Genomic DNA, 16334 nt, shown 5'->3' with positions numbered 1-16334 from the left:
TTATTGCGGAGACAGGGTGTGAGGGATGAGTTGCGGGAAATGTGGGAGACACGGTTGAGGGCGTTCTCGACCACTGAGGGGGGGAAGTTGCGGTCCTTGAAAAACGAGGACAACTGAGATGTACGGGAGTGGAATGCCTCATCCTGGGAGCAGATGCGGCGGAGGCGAAGGAATTGGGAATAGGGGATGGCATTTTTGCAGGAAGGTGGGTGGGAGGAGGTGTATTCTAGGTAGCTGTGGGAGTCGATGGGCTTGAAATGGATATCGGTTTCTGGGTGGTTGCCCGAGATGGAGACAGGGGGGTCCCGGAAGGAGAGAGAGGTATTAGAGATGGTCCAGGTGAAATCTCCTCATGAAGATCTGTCTCTCTCAGCTGTAATGAGGAGTCAGGTTCATTTACCAGTTGTCAAGATTATGGTGCAGGTTGAGAATCAATTACCAAATCTGTAATCAATTGACAGCTCAGTCTTAACTTCTCATTCCCAACATCCCATTTCATAACCAACTCAATTCTAAGAAAATAAAGTTTACGGCCTGCCCAAGGAAGATTAATTTGGCAACAGTGGCATTTAGCAGGTAGGTTATCTCTGTAACTATATTCCCAAAGGAAAAGGTTACAGGGACCTCATAAACACAATCTGAAACTAGTTCTGTATCACAGAACAAAGATGCTCACACTTACAACTAAGTAATTATCAGGATTTATTTGAACACTAAAAAAAAAACATAGCAATTATCAAGACTTCCAATCACCACTGAAGTGATTCCAAACATAATTATAATGAGCCAAACAAAGGCTTTCAAATAGAAATTTGTTTCGGCCTTCCAGTAACTGTGCCTTTTTGACCTAGCTGGAAGTGCTCTGGTCTCTGGATAAGGTGTGATGCAACTCCTAGAAAAGCAAAGACGGTTTGACCAAGATCCCAGCTCCATCCAATATCCACTGCTCACAGAACTTCTCTGGACTTGAATGACCACCGTTATGCAGACAGTACAATAGTAACTGCTCTGCAAAGCAGTGAGAGGTTCCCTGGGATGCTTCTTTATGAGTGGAAGAATTCTACTTCACTAACTACATTTTCATTGCTATATTTTTCACAGCAAATGACAGGTAGGTAGTCCAAGATGGATGAAGCTCATTAAATTCACACTGCTATAAATCAACATATTCATAAGTAGCTTGAAAACAAAAAACTATGGCAATTTTCTTCACAAAACAATGCATTCAGATGTCTTCTCATCCACTCATCTCCTCATACCCTTCAATAAATGGTTCTGCTAATTTCATCACAAATCACTTGCAATCATTCAGGAAATTATACTGACATCAAAGCTGGAGATGCGTCAATGCTCCTGTAGACACTCATTAATAAATTATACCTTGACATTTTCTTTCAGCCCAATCCGACTGGTTATTTTAATGTATTGGTCCTTCCAGTACCCCATCACCTTGACTCTATTGTAAAGATTCTTTCTGGCCGAGTTGTAATAGCCCACATTAATCTGTGCCGAACGTGCGGATCTCAAATCACAGCTGCAGCTGGGTCATTGCAATTGGCCTAGAAAGAACAACTAAACTTGCCTTAAGTAGGTATTCTTGCAAATTAATGAGTGCAAGTCTAGAAGTTCAACCAATTTCTTTATCATCAATACTCAAAGTTAAATTTGAAGGGACAAGTTGTGGAAGACATAGCCAGACAGGGTGACTTAATCAGCCCTTAGCAATCTTTCCATTTAGGCCATGAAGCCAATGCAATCACCCATAATAAGTTCATGGAAGGCAAGGGCTTTGTTCACAAGTGAACGGTCTTTCTGGAGGGAGATTTATGGAGGGGTGGTAAAAGCAGAGTCCACAGGGTTAAAGTGGAAACAGCAAGTTGATAAGGAAGAAGAATGGTAAGATTATTCACCAAACGGTGCAATGTGCAGAAAGGTTAACAAAGGAGTGGGATAGGACAATAGAGGTTGCTGCTTATAACAAACCAGTGCTGAGTACATGGTTGAGCCTTTCACAGGATGCTGTGAGACAGAGGGAGGCTGTAAGTGAATCGAAGAGAATCATGTGTTATCAGGCGGCAAGGGAAAAGGTAAATCAAGGAATTCTCAAGGGTTGCTTGGGGTAAATGGGGAGGGCACAGCACCCAAGAACAGAAAAGTGGAATGGGTTATGTTGATGGAAGAGAGGGATTTTGAAGGAGAAATGAGAATACGGTTTGAAAAAGATAAGCAAGGGTGAAGATGTACTCAAATCCAGCATGTGCAACCAAAATGAGTTCAGGTCAAAGAAGTTTTAAGAAGTATATTAGAGATAACAAGGTGTAGAGCTGGATGAACACAGCAGGCCAAGCAGCATCAGAGGAGCAGGAAAGCTGACATTTCAGGCCTAGACCCTTCTTCAGAAATAGGGAAGGGGAAGGGGGTTCTGAAATAAATAGGGAGAGAGGGGGAGGCAGATAGAAGATGGATAGAGGAGAAGATAGGTGGAGAGGAGACAGACAGGTCAAAGAGGCGAGGCTGGAGCCAGTAAAGGTGAGTGTAGGTGGGGAGGGGGTAGGTCAGTCCAGGGAGGACGGACAGGTTAAGGGGGTGGGATGAGGTTAGTAGGTTGGAGATGGGGGTGGGGCTTGAAGTGGGAGGAGGGGATAGGTGGGAGGAAGGACAGGTTAGGGAGGCGGGGACGAGCTGGACTGGTTTTGGGATGCGGTGGGGGGAGGGGAGATTTTGAAGCTTGTGAAATCCACATTGATACCATTGGGCTGCAGGGTTCCCAAGCGGAATATGAGTTGCTGTTCCTGCAACCTTCGGGTGGCATCGTTGTGGCACTGCAGGAGGCCCAGGATGGACATGTCGTCTGAGGAATGGGAGGGGGAGTTGAAATGGTTCGCGACTGGGAGGTGCAGTTGTTTAGTGCAAACCAAGCATAGGTGTTCTGCAAAGTGGTCCCCAAGCCTCCACTTGGTTTCCCCGATGTAGAGGAGGCCACAATGGGAACAGCGGATACAGTATACCACATTAGCAGATGTGCAGGTGAACATCTGCTTGATGTGGAAAGTCTTCTTGGGGCCTAGGATGGGGGTGAGGGGGGAGGTGAAGGGACAGGTGTAGCACTACCTGCGGTTGCAGGGAAAAGTGCCGGGTGTGGTGGGGTTGGAGGGGAGTGTGGACCGGACAAGGGAGTCCCGGAGACAGTAGTCCTTCCGGAAAGCAGATAAGGGTGGGGAGGGAAAAATGTCTTTGGTGGTGGGGTCGGATTGCAGATGGCGGAAGTGTTGGAGGTTGATGCGTTGGATCCGGAAGTTGGTGGGGTGGTACGTGAGGATGAGGGGAATTCTGTTTTGGTTGTTATTGCGGGGAGGGGGTGTGAGGGAAGAGTTGTGGGAAATACAGGAGACGCGGTCAAGGGCGTTCTCGACCACTGGGGTGGGGGGGGAGGGGGAGTGGAGTTGTGGTCCTTGAACAACGAGGACATCTGAGATGTTCGGGAGTGGAATGCCTCATCCTGGGAGCGGATGCGGCGGAGGCGAAGGAATTGGGAACAGGGGATGGCATTTTTGCAGGAAGGTGGGTGGGAGGAGGTGTATCCTAGGTAGCTGTGGGAGTCGGTGGGCTTGAAATGGATATCGGTTTCCAGGTGGTTGCCAGAGATGGAAACAGAGAGGTCCAGGAAGGAGAGAGAGGTATCAGAGATTGTCCAGGTGAACTTAAGGTTGGGGTGGAAGGTGTTGGTGAAGTGGATAAACTGTTCGAGCTCCTCGTGCGAGCACGAGGCGGCACCGATACAGTCATCAATGTAACGGAGGAAGAGGTGGGGTTTAGGGCCAGTGTAGGTACAGAAGAGGGATTGTTCCACGTAACCTACAAAGAGGCAGGCATAGCTTGGGCCCATGCGGGTACCCATGGCCACCCCCTTTGTCTGTAGAAAGTGGGAGGAATTGAAAGAGAAGTTGTTGAGAGTGAGGACGAGTTCGGCTAAGCGGATGAGGGTGTCAGTGGAGGGGGAATGGTCGGGCCTGCGGGACAGGAGGAAGCGGAAGGCCTTTAGGCCACCTGCATGGGGAATGCAGGTGTATAGGGACTGGACGTCCATGGTAAAGATGAGGTGTTGGGGACCAAGGAATTGGAAGTTTTGGAGGAGGTGGAGGGCGTGGGTGGTGTCACGAATGTAGGTAGGGAGTTCCTGGACACCAAGGGGAAGAAAATGGAGTCCAGATAGGTGGAGATAAGTTTGGCGGGGCAGGAGCAGGCGGAGACAATGGGTCGACGAGGGCAGTCAGGTTTGTGGATTTTGGGAAGGATATAGAAGCAGGCAGTGCGGGATTGGGGAGCGATGAGGTTGGAGGCTGTGGGTGAGAGGTCACCTGAGGTGATGAGGTTGTGGATGGTTTGGGAGATGATGGTTTGATGGTCGGGGGTGGGGTCATGATCAAGGGGCCGGTAGGAAGTGGTGTCAGAGAGTTGGCGCCTGGCCTCGGCGATGTGGAGGTCAGTGCGCCATACTACAACTGCGCCTCCCCTGTCCGCGGATTTTGTGGTGAGGTTGGGATTGGAGTGGAGGGCTGCACGTTCCGTGCGGGAGGGGGGTGGAGAGGTTGAGGCGATTGATGTCTTGACGGCAGTTGGAGATGCAGAGGTCGAGGGAGGGTAGGAGGCCTTGGGGTGGAGTCCAGGAGGAGGGGGTGTGTTGGAGGTGGGAGAAGGGGTCAGTAGGGGGAGGGTTAGGCTCATGGTTAAAGAAGTAAGCATGGAGGCGGAGGCGGCGGAAAAACTATTCAACGTCCAAGCGTGAGCAGTATTCTAGCTTCATCCTGCCTCCTTGACCTGTCCGTCCTCCCTGGACTGACCGATCCCCTCCCTAACTCCCCACCTACACTCACCTTTACTGGCTCCATCCCCACCTCTTTCACCCGTCTGTCTCCTCTCCACCTATCTTCTCCTCTATCCATCTTCTATCCACCTCCCCCTCTCTCCCTATTTATTTCAGAATCCCCTTCTACTCCCCCATTTCTGAAGAAGGGTCTAGGTCCGAAATGTCAGCTTTCCTGCTCCTCTGATGCTGCTTGGCCTGCTGTGTTCATCCAGCTCTACACCTTGTTATCTCAGATTCTCCAGCATCTGCAGTTCCTACTATCTCTTAAGAAGTATACTGCTTTGTTTTAAAAGAAAAGTCATCCACTTTCTACCTTTGTTCCAAGAGATTTGAATCTACGGCCTTTCTACCAGGGGAAAGTTTCTCCCGACCAACTTGATCAAATAAGGTCTATGATGAACGTTTAATTTCACCATTATAAATGGATTGTGACCAGGCCACTAACCATGTGTGCATTAAAGGTTGTTAACCAAACAGCAGTCTTTTTTCCAGTCATGGAAATTGTTGCGATCATTTGAAAATTTGCATTCTTGCATATGTGGTGAGTGCATGACCAAATGTTTCGGCAACACATATCTTTCAGCACCATGTGGTAAACTTGTTTTGAAGTATGAGCACTTGGAGTGGGTGAAACTTCAATAGTCAGTGCTGTTAAATCTATTTAAATCACGGTTTTACAATGTGTATCAATGGTGAGCATGTTTTGCAATTCGCTACCTGCATTTCTCGTTCAACATTTGGGATGAAGCATAATTGGCATGGAGTTCTTGGAATTCAAATGGGGCAAAGCCAATAGTAGAATATCAATCAGAAAGAACTAATTGCATTTACACATTGTGTTATAATACCAATAAGAAACATGCCAAACTGCTTGACAGTGTAAATTTCTTCAAAGCACAGACACTGTTACAGAATCGGTAAATACAGTAGCCAATTTACGCACATGAAGATCCCACAAACTGCAATGATGCAATTTCCAGTTTTTGGTGCTGTGATTCAGGGAAGAACTTTGGCCAGGACACCTTGTTCTATTTCCAACATTGTCATGTGTGTCTTTTATATCCATCTGAACTAACCAGACGTGGGCAAAAACAGAAGTTGCTGGAAAAGCTCAGCAGGTCTGGCAGCATCTGTGACAAGAAAATTGGAGTTAACATTTCGGGTCCAGTGACCCTTCCGAGACTCAGTATGAATATTTTATCATAATATGCCTGAGATCCTCTATGTTAAAGGCGCTATGAAATGCAAGGTGTTGCTGGGCCTCTGAAAGAGCCATCCAATTAGTCCCCGTTTCCTCTTCTTGCTGCATAGCCCAACAGTTTTTTTTCCATTATAAATATAGTTTTAATTCTCGCTTGAAAGTTGATAAAGATTCAGCTTCCTCTATGGAACTTCACTTAGGCTGCAGCTTGATTTGCAGACAAAAAATCTCATCTTCTCCCTCCTGGTACTTTTTTGACAACTTTCTGAAGTATGGCATTTGCCAAACTCCCACACCAAGTAAGATTAAAATACTGTGGCTGAAGATGTCAATTCCTTCCTGGACTGGACTGTCTGAGGGAAGCAGAAGCAGCTGAATCAAAAGCCAGTTTAATAAGTACATGGATAAAGATTTGATGGATTTGTGTGCTCTCTTCGGGATATGGTGCTCCCCAGATGGAAACCGTTCATATGGACGGTAATGGTCTTCCCTGTTGCTCTACATTTCTATCTTCATACAATCTCTGTCATACCCCTCCACTTTAATTTTTTGTTGTTGCATTTTGTCCATTCAAAACCATTCTACTGACTCAAGATGCTGTAACAATTACCATTAAAACTGGTATCTCCTGCAGGAACCTTGCCTTACTATAACTGTTTTGTACCTGGTAGACAGAGTGTCAGTTGGTCCACTGTGGCTGCTATGTTCCTTTGCTGTGAACGACACTTCTTCAGTTCCTCCATTTCAGTGAGTAGCTGCAGAGGCACATGTTGAAAAGGAACAATTTGGTGACTACATTTTCATGAATCAGTCTGTCAGTCTTCATTAACCAAGCAGTCCATTTATTTTTAGTCTCAGTGATTCTTACCATCCCACCTCACTGACACAATTTTCTTTGTGTCATCCAAGTGGCCACCACCCACATGCACAACAGCCTTCCAACAAGCGAACAGAGGCAGCTTCTCAGCCTAAGATTTCTTGTCCTGGTTTTATGCACATTTTATGAAGTGCCATGGCACAAACAGATGGTTTTTCTATCCAGAATTCACAAATGCCCAAAAAGTACCACTGCCTGATTGGGTCCAGCTAAAATCAACAGAAATCACAATATATCATCCCTGGCCTAGGTGTACTCATAGAATCCCTACAGTGTGGAAGCAAGCCATGCAGCCCATCAAGTCCACACCGACCTTCCAAAGAGCATCCTACCCAGACACTATCCCTGTATTTCCCATGACTAATCCACCTAGCCTGCACATCCTTGGACACTATGGGCAATTTAGCATGGCCAATCCACCAACCTGCACATCTTTGGTCTGTGGGAGCAAACCAGAGCACCCGGAGAAAACCCCCGCAGATACATGGAGAATATGCAAACTCCACACAGACAGTCGCCTGAGAGTGTAATCAAACCCAGGTCCCTGGTACTGTGAGGCAGCAGTGCTACCCACTGAGCCAACGTGCCACCCTGACTTTCTGATTAACTCATAGTTACCTGGAAGGCTTTGACCCAGAATGCAATTGGAGTACATTTCCATTGAGATGTGGCAACAAAGATAAACTGATAGGTCAGCACAAGGTAGTGGTTAGTGAGATTTAAGAACATTGGCAGTAGGAAAAAAAAAGATTTACGCATTAAAAAGTATGCATTTATGAACAATTTTAGGGCACTACAGTGTTTCAGAGGCAATTTGGAAGTACAGTCACTGCTGTGATGAAGCAAACAGCAAAGGGGAAAGAGAAATAAAGATGATGGAAAAGAAATCACCTCTCTCCCTGATTCCTGCAGCTTGTTGTTGGTGTCTGTCACCTGAATCTGAAATGTAGAAAATGAAACATCTCATTTTAAAACATTGTTTGAAAAAAAAAAGTAGTACATTTAAAGCATTTAATGCTAAAACAATGAGGGTTACTGGAATGAATACATTGTCAGTACAACCCAATGGTTTATTAAGATCATCCAAGGAGAGTTGAGACATTTTAAAAAAGAGATACCAGGATGCCAAATTAGGAATCAGCCCAAGTTCAGGTGAAAGATACATCTTGAGGAAAGCAAGTAGGACACAAAATATCTTCAGTCATTGACTGGAATGAATGGAGATCAAAACCTCTGTCACTAAACCTCACACTAATTGACCAAATCATCGCATTATTAACAGCTCGTTATCAATAATCAATTATTTCTGCTGACAAGAATATCACCTTGTAAAACAGAAACAGACTATTTAATACAATTTGTCTGCACTATCACAGATCATCCTTTTGTCCTTGTCACATTAAAATGCAGCTCACAGCTTAATCCATCTCAGACTTCTTTCCGTTTTGATGAAAGGTCATCGACCTAAACCATTAACTCTGTTTCTCTCTTCACAAATACTGCCCAACCGGCTCAACCTTCACAGCATTTTCTGTACTTATTTCAGACTTTCAGCATCTGCAGTATTCTGCTCTCTGATTTGGCTCTTGCTGGTGTTTGTACTTCACACAAGCCTCCTTTCATTCCACTTGTCCTTCCGACCTTGCCAAAATATCACTATTCTCTTTTCACCCTCTTGTGGGTTTCACTGTGGCAGCTAGGTCTACAGTCTCACCACAGTGTGACAACGATGAGAGTGAAGAGGATGAGGCTCATAGTCAGTTCATTCTTTTACTGAATTAATATGGATTTGACATGGATGCCTCCCATGTAATCAGTTTCATACAGACAGACATATCATATGATAAAGTCTTAGTGATCTGACTGTAGCCTTAACTCTACTTTCCTGACTACCCCATATAACCTTGGGCTCCCTTTTCAATCAAGAATCTATCCAAAGCTGTCTTAAAAATATGCACTGACCCAGCCTCCACTGCTCTCTGCTAAAGAGAATTCTACAGATGAATGACTCTCAAGAAAAAAAAATTCTCCTCATCTCTGTCTTAAACTGTCTCTCTGAGCTCTAGTCATTCCCAAGAAGTCACTCCCAGGATCCGGCATCAAGTTTCCTCAAGATTTTGTGTTTCAAATAAATAAGAAAGATTTACAAGGATGTTGCCAGGTTTGGAAGGTTTGAGCTATAGGGACAGGCTGAGTAGGCTGGGGCTATTTTCCCTGGAGCATTGGAGGCTGAGGGGTGACCATATAAAGGTTTATAAAATTGATAGGGTGAATGGACAAGGTCTTTTCCCCAGTTGAGGGAGTCCAAAATTAGAGGGCATAGGTTTAAGGTGAGAGGGGTAAGATTTAAAAGGGACCTAACGGATAACATTTTCACACAGACAGTAGTGCGTGTAAGGAATGAACTGCCAGAGGAAATGGTGGAGGCTGGTACAATTACAACATTTAAAAGGCATCTAGATGAGTATATGAATAGGAAGGGCTTAGAGGGATTGGTCCAAATGCTGGCAAATGGGACTAGATTAATTTGGAATATCTGGTCAACATGGACAATTTGGACCAAAGGGTCTGTTTCCAAGTTGTACAGCTCTATGACTCTATGACTCTGCATCATTCTTCTCAACTGCAATGGGATTCAGCCCAACCTGTTCAACCATTCCTCATCAAGATAAGTCCTTCATCACAGGTATGAGTCGAGTGAACCTCCTTGTTTCACAATGTGGCAGTACCACAACAAGACAAGAAGGGGAAAGTGCAACATACCTTCAGCTTCTGTGCTTCTCCCCGCACTTTCAGCAGCTCTGTGATAGAGTCTACAAATCCCTGGAAATGGAAGTTGCACATTTTCTCAATCTCCCGGTCATGGTTCCTAATCCGGGCCTCCAGCTTCTCCATGAACCGCCAGTGTTCCTCTCCATCGTACACCGACCTGAAATGGGACAATTCAGCTGCACTTTAAAGCTTACAACATTTTCACTCATCTGATCCTAGCCTCTTTCACTTTTCTAATTTTAACTACTTCACCATAGCATTAGCACTGCATTAGTGTTATCCATTGGAATGCCTTCCTGAAATGCCTTAATCTTTCTTCTTTTAAGACACTTCTATATACTTCTTTGACCATTTATCCTAATGCCTTCTCACATGTCTTAGTGTTAAACTTTGGGGAAATCACCCACAGGAATTTCTTTATATAAAAGATGGTATATAAATGAAAGTTTAGTTTGTGGAACTTCTAGACCAGGAATGCTTGATGAGAAACCTATAGGTTATTAAAATCTGAGAAAGTCTCAGCTCTCAGTTTTGTGACTATTCATCAAAGAAGATTTAGCAGTTCACAGGAAAGAACAGGGGAGAGTCAGTTATGTCAAACTTAAATATTTGATATATAGGATGAATTTCTCCATATCCGAGTCTTTGTAACATATAGTGTTATAAAGCAGAATGAACCTTTATTGTTTGGTTTTGTTTTGTCTTGAAATCTTTCAAACTGTGTTCTATGTTTAGCTATCTTGCTTTTGTTTCTCGTTTTGTGTATTAAACTTCAGTTCTATTGTTAAAGAAACACTGCAGTTTCGAGTAACCATGTTTTAGTAACTGACCATCACATTAATTAGAAGAAACAAATGTGATCTTTTAAACCAGATTTCATTCTGGGATTAGACATGTCCAGTTATACTGTGAGCTGGGATCGTAAGCTTATATTTAGGTACATCATGCATTTTGGAAAGCTGACAGAATGTTATTGTTTTTGCAAGGGACAAGTAGAGAGGTTATTCTTTGATTATACAGGATACTGATGAGACCACATTTAGAGTACTGTGTACAGTATGGGTATCCTCATTTAAGGAAGGATGCAAACTCATTGGAAACAATTCAGACAAGGTTTACTAGAATAATACCTGTAATGACTGGGTTCTCTTATAAAGAAAGGTTGGACAGGCTGAGCTTGAGATGACATGATTGCAACATACAGGGTCCTGAGCAGTGTTGACGTGGTAGATGTAAGGAGATGGTTCCTCTTACAGGATAACTAGAACTAGGTCTCACTGGTAAATTAAACATAAAATGTTTGTATGCAGGTACAGTAAGTGATTAGGAAGGGTACAACCAGCCCATGCCAAACATAATCCCAAGCTAAACTAGTCCCACCTGCCTGCTCCTGGCCCATATCACTCCAAACCTTTCCTATTCATGTACTTTTTAAATGTCTTTTAAACATTGTAATTGTACCCACATCCACTACTTCCACAGGAAGTTCATTCCACCCTCTGTGTAAAAAAATTTGCTCATGTCTTTTTTAAATCTCTCTCCTCTCACCTTAAAAATGTGCCACATCGTCTTGAAATTCCCATCCTAGGGTAAAGACAACTACCATTAACTCTATCTATACCCCTCATTATTTTGTAAACTTCTATAAGGTTGCCCCTCAGCCTCCTATGCTCCAGTGAAAATAGTCTCAGCCTATCCAGCCTTTCTTTATAACTCAGATCTTCCATACCTGGCAACATCCTGGTAAATCTCTTCTGAACCCTCTCCAGCTTAATAACATCCTTCCTATAAGTGGACGACCAGAACTGGACACAGTATTCCAGAAGAGGCCTCACCAATGTCCTGTACAGCCTCAACATGACTTCCCAACTCCTATACTCAAAGGACTGAGTAATGAAGGTAAGTGTGCCAAACACCTATTTAACCACTCTGACTATATGTGACACAACTATAGACTTGTGAGTCTGACTTCATTTGTGGCTAAATTATTAGAGGTGATTTTAAAAATTAGGATTTACGGACATTTAGAGAGGCAAAAATTGATTAGGTTTTGTCAGCATGGTTTTGTGCGAGGAAAATCATATCTCACAAACTTGAGGTTTTTGAGGAAGTTACCAAAAAGATTGATGCGGGCAGAGCAGTAGACGTTGTTTACTTGGACTTTGGTAAAGCCTTCAATAAGGTTCTGCATTGTAGACTAATTAGTAGAGTTAGGTCACATGGCATTAAGGGTGCACTTGCCAAATGGATACATAATTGGCTGAATGGCAGAACACAGAGTGGTGGTGGATGTTTGTTTTTCGGACTGGGGACCTGTCACCAGTGCTGTTCTACAAGGACTGGTTCTGGATCGCCTTTTATTTGTGATTTATATAAATGATTTGGATGAGAAGGTAGAAGGCATGGTCAGTAAGTTTGCGGATGACACTAAAATTGGTGGCATAGTAGACAGGAAGAAGATTTCTTTACAAAGGTATCATGATTAAAATGGGTCAACGGGCTGAAAAATGGTAGGAGGAATTCAATCTGGATAAATGCAGAGTATTGCATTTTGGTACAACAAACAGGGGTAGGAAAGACAAATTCGAGGCTTTCAATGATTGCACGGGAATGGAAATATAAAAGTTTGGAAGTTTTACTGCAGTTGTACAGGGCATTGGTAATACAACAGCTGGAGTGCTGTGTACAATTTTAGGCTCCTTACTGAAATAAAGACATAATTCCTTTCCAAGCAGTTCAGAGAAGGTTTGTGACTCATTCCTGGGATGAACAGCTCATCTTAGAGGAAAGACTTAATAGGGGTTAGAGTTAAACTCCATTTAAAAGAGTTGGAGATGATTTCACTGAAATATACAAAGATCATGAGGGGATTTGGCAGGGTGGACACCAGGAGGATGTTTCTTTTTGTGAGGGACTTTAAGACTGAACGACAATTTTAGAATAAGAAGTCCCCCCTTAAGACAGATTTGAAGAGAAATATTATCTCTCAGAAGTCTGAAAAATTTGTGAATTCTCTTCCCCATAAAGCAGTGAAGATTTAGACTTTAAGCTAATTCAACACAAAGCGAGATGACCTCCGCAAACACATCAGAGATGCCAAGAGACAGTACCAGACCATGTTAGAGGCCCAAACAAACCCTACAGATGACCACCGCCTGTGGCAAGTCCTACACAATGTAACAGGATACTAAATAAAGCAGAGAATGATAGTGGACAAAAACACAGCCCTCCCTGATGCGCTCAATGCTTTCTATGCTCGGTCCAAGCAGAATGCCCGCGGCACTGCGTCATCTGGCCTGACAACCCCCGATGCACCTGTTCCCTCCATAACCACTGCAGCCATCAGATCGGTCCTCCTCAGAGTCAACCCAAGGAAAACAACGGGTCCAGATGGTGTCACCGGCCAAGCACTCAGACACTGCACAGACCAGCTGGTGGAGGTATTTGCTGACACCTTCAACCTCTCCTTCCTACAAGCCAAAGTCCTCACCTGTTCAAGAAGACCACTATCATCCCCGTACCCATGAAAGCACATGCAACGTCCCTTAATAACTACCACCCATGGCTCTGACCTCCACAATCATGAAGTGCTTCCAGAGGATGGTCATAACCTACATCAACTCGACCCTCCCTCCTGCCTTGGTCCCTTGCAATTTGCCTATTGACATAACAGGTCCATATCCATTTCCCTAGCCCTATACTCATCCCCGGAACATCTGGATAACAAGAACACATACGTCAGGCTTCTACTCATCGACTCCAGTTCTGCCTTCAACACTATTATCCCTTCCAAACTAATCTCAACTCCAAGACTTAGGTCTCAGTTCCATCCTCTGCAACTAGATCCTCAGCTTCCTGACCCACAGACCGCAATCAGTGAAGACAGACAACTGTACCTCCTTCACAATAACCTCAACACTGGAGCCCCCAAAAGATACGTTCTCAGGCCCCTACTGTACTCCCTATACATGCACGACTGTGTAGCCAAATTCCAAACAAATGCTATCTACAAGTTTGCTGACGACACCATCGTGGGACCGATATCAAACAATGATAAGTCAGAATACAGAAAGGAGATAGAGGGCTTGGTGTCATGGTACAACAATAACAACCCCTCTCTCAATATCAGCAAAACAAAAGAACAGATCATTAACTTCAGGAAGAAAGGAGGAGGACACTCCCCCATCTTCAACAACAGAGCTGAGATGGAGAGGGTGGAGAGCATCACATTCCCAAGAGTGACGATAACTGACTGTTGCAATGGTCAGGAAGGCTTAACAACGCATCTTATTTGTCAGGCAGCTTGGGAAACTCAGCATGTCCATAAGGACCCTCACCAACTTTTACAGATGCACCATAGAAAGCACAGTTTCCGAGTGCACAGCAGCCTGGTATGGCAACTGCTCTGCCCAGGACCGTAAGAAACTACAGAAGGTTGTGTGCACAGGCCAGACTATCACAAAAGTCAACCTCCCATCCATGGACTCCATTTACACTTCTCATAGCTGTGGAAAGACTGCCAACATCATCAAAGATCCCTCCGACCCCAGTAATACTCTCTTCCAACCTTTTCCATTAGGCAGAAGAGACAGAAGTTTGAACATGCGCATCAACAGGTTCAACAACAGCTTCTTCCCAGTCATTATTAGACCACTGAAGGGACACACTAACTTCAAATAAGGTTGATCTTGCTTTGTGTACCTCCTGTGTAGTTGTAACCTGTATGCCTCGCTCTGTCTAAGCACCTTTGATCTGTGTGCCCTTGTTCGCCTATGAACTACCTGTACTGCTCGCAAAATAAAGCTTTACATTGTACTTAGGTACATGTGACTAAAATAAATCAAATCAAATCAAATCAAGATGGATTTTTGATAGACAAGGAAGACAAGGATTACAAGGGGCAGACAGGAAAGTGAAGCTTAGGAAACAGTCACATCAGCCATGTCTTTTTTCGTTGGTGGAGCACACTGAAAGGACCAAATGGCCTACTGTTGTTCCTATTCTCCTGTAGTACAGGATGGGAATGGACCCTGGGTTTTCTGCTCTCCATGGTCAGGAGACAACGGGAAAAAAACTCACATTTATTAATTTGTCTTGAGAGATATGTCTACAAGTTGTTTGTTATTTTTTCTGTACATGTGTCAGTGATATAGTCAGCTCTGAGGACCTTGTGTTGTTTGAATAGTTCTCTAAATCTGTGAAATAAAAAGAACTCACACTGGTACATCAACTTTCACAAATTCTTGGCATCCCCTAGCGTCTCACAGCCAGTGAGTGTTTTTTGAAGTGTCATCAATAGTGTAATGCACAAGATCATCCCATCAACAGCAGTGAGCTATTGACAAGATAATCTGTCGCGTTTAGTTACATTGCTGCAAGGATTAAACTGTAGCCAAGACACCGAGGAGAAATTACTCTTCTTCAAAATAGTGATGTAGGATCAATTAGGTTCACCTGAGGGGGGGATGGGGCCACTATTTAACATCTCATCAGAAAGTTGGCGACTCCAGCAGTCAGCACGACATTGGAAGGGCTAGCCACAAATGACCCAGATTTTCTCAGTGAAACAGTGACTTGCAGCAAAGGGTTAATCATCTACTTGTGACCTGGAGGCGCAAAACACTGAATGTATCAAAAGTCTGCTTTAAACAATAAAATTTAATGGCTATGTCAAGATTCCATAAATCATCAGCGCCAGTTGTGATAGCACATCTGTCGGCTATTAAAACTCGCTTTGATGTGTCTTTGTCTCATACGATACTGTAAAAATACTAACAGATTAAGCAGCACGTTTGGTGGTAAAGTGGCTTTGGGTCATTGCAGAATGAGTTGAATCCCTGTTTTGTTTTCAATTCTCATGCACCCAACTTATAACGCTAAATCATCAGTAGCTTCTGATATGCAATCAGCACTCGTAAACTCACTCCCAGTGGCTGTTCTTGACCTTCAGGAGTCAACTGTGAAGTCACAGTTAAATCCAATTGTGTGGCCCTCTTTCCATTTATGAGAAGGCCACTGGCTGGTGCTCAGGAATAATTCTTGCCCCAAATGTATTCAGCCCTCATGATTAGCTGTACTTCCACAGTGGTGAACAGAATCTTCATGGGACCTGGCCATGTGAACTAGCCCTGTGTCAGCCAGATCAGACAGAGACAAGCAGGCTCCCTTCCCTGGAGAACATGTCTGAACCAATGTTTCTGCTTTGAAGCAACAATCGTGGTCATGTTCTCATGATGCCAGTCTACATATATCCGGTCAAGAAGGAAGCCTGCTGGTCTTGCCCAATTTAGCCCAAAAGACAGCAACACTGTCTTTTTTTAATTCATTCAGAGAATATGGGCATCATTGGCTAGGCCAGCATTCACTTCCCATCCCTAATTGCCCAGAGGGTAGTTCATGCGGGTCTGGAGTCACATGTAGACCACACCAGGTAAGCATGGCAGTTTCTTCCCTAAAGGATCTTCGTGAACCAGATGGACTTTTCCCAACCATCAACAATGGTTTCATGTTCTTATAAGACTTTTAATTCCAGATTTTTACTGAATTCAAAGTGCACCATCTGCCATGGCGGGATTCAAAACCAGGCTCCAGAAAAGTAGATTCAAAGGTAGTGGGAA

The 16334-nt window shown here is 44.1% G+C and overlaps 1 protein-coding gene across 1 annotated transcript in view; it reads right to left on the bottom strand.

Annotated features, from left to right (window-relative positions):
* LOC109914088 (exocyst complex component 6B-like) overlaps positions 1 to 16334 on the bottom strand; it is a 167973-nt gene that overhangs the window by 117224 nt on the left and 34415 nt on the right. Inside the window, exons 2-4 of the mRNA XM_048601070.1 lie at positions 9709 to 9874; positions 7837 to 7884; positions 6733 to 6823 (exon numbers count right to left, since the gene is read on the bottom strand). Coding sequence (XP_048457027.1) covers positions 6733 to 6823; positions 7837 to 7884; positions 9709 to 9874 — 305 coding nt within the window. The remainder of the gene's footprint in view (positions 1 to 6732; positions 6824 to 7836; positions 7885 to 9708; positions 9875 to 16334) is intronic.

This window comes from Rhincodon typus, chromosome 1, assembly GCF_021869965.1.
Source record: "Rhincodon typus isolate 14 chromosome 1, sRhiTyp1.1, whole genome shotgun sequence".
In the NCBI taxonomy this organism is placed as follows: Eukaryota; Metazoa; Chordata; class Chondrichthyes; order Orectolobiformes; family Rhincodontidae; genus Rhincodon; species Rhincodon typus.
Note: the sequence above shows the minus strand (reverse complement) of the source record. Positions and strands in the feature narration are given on the sequence as shown.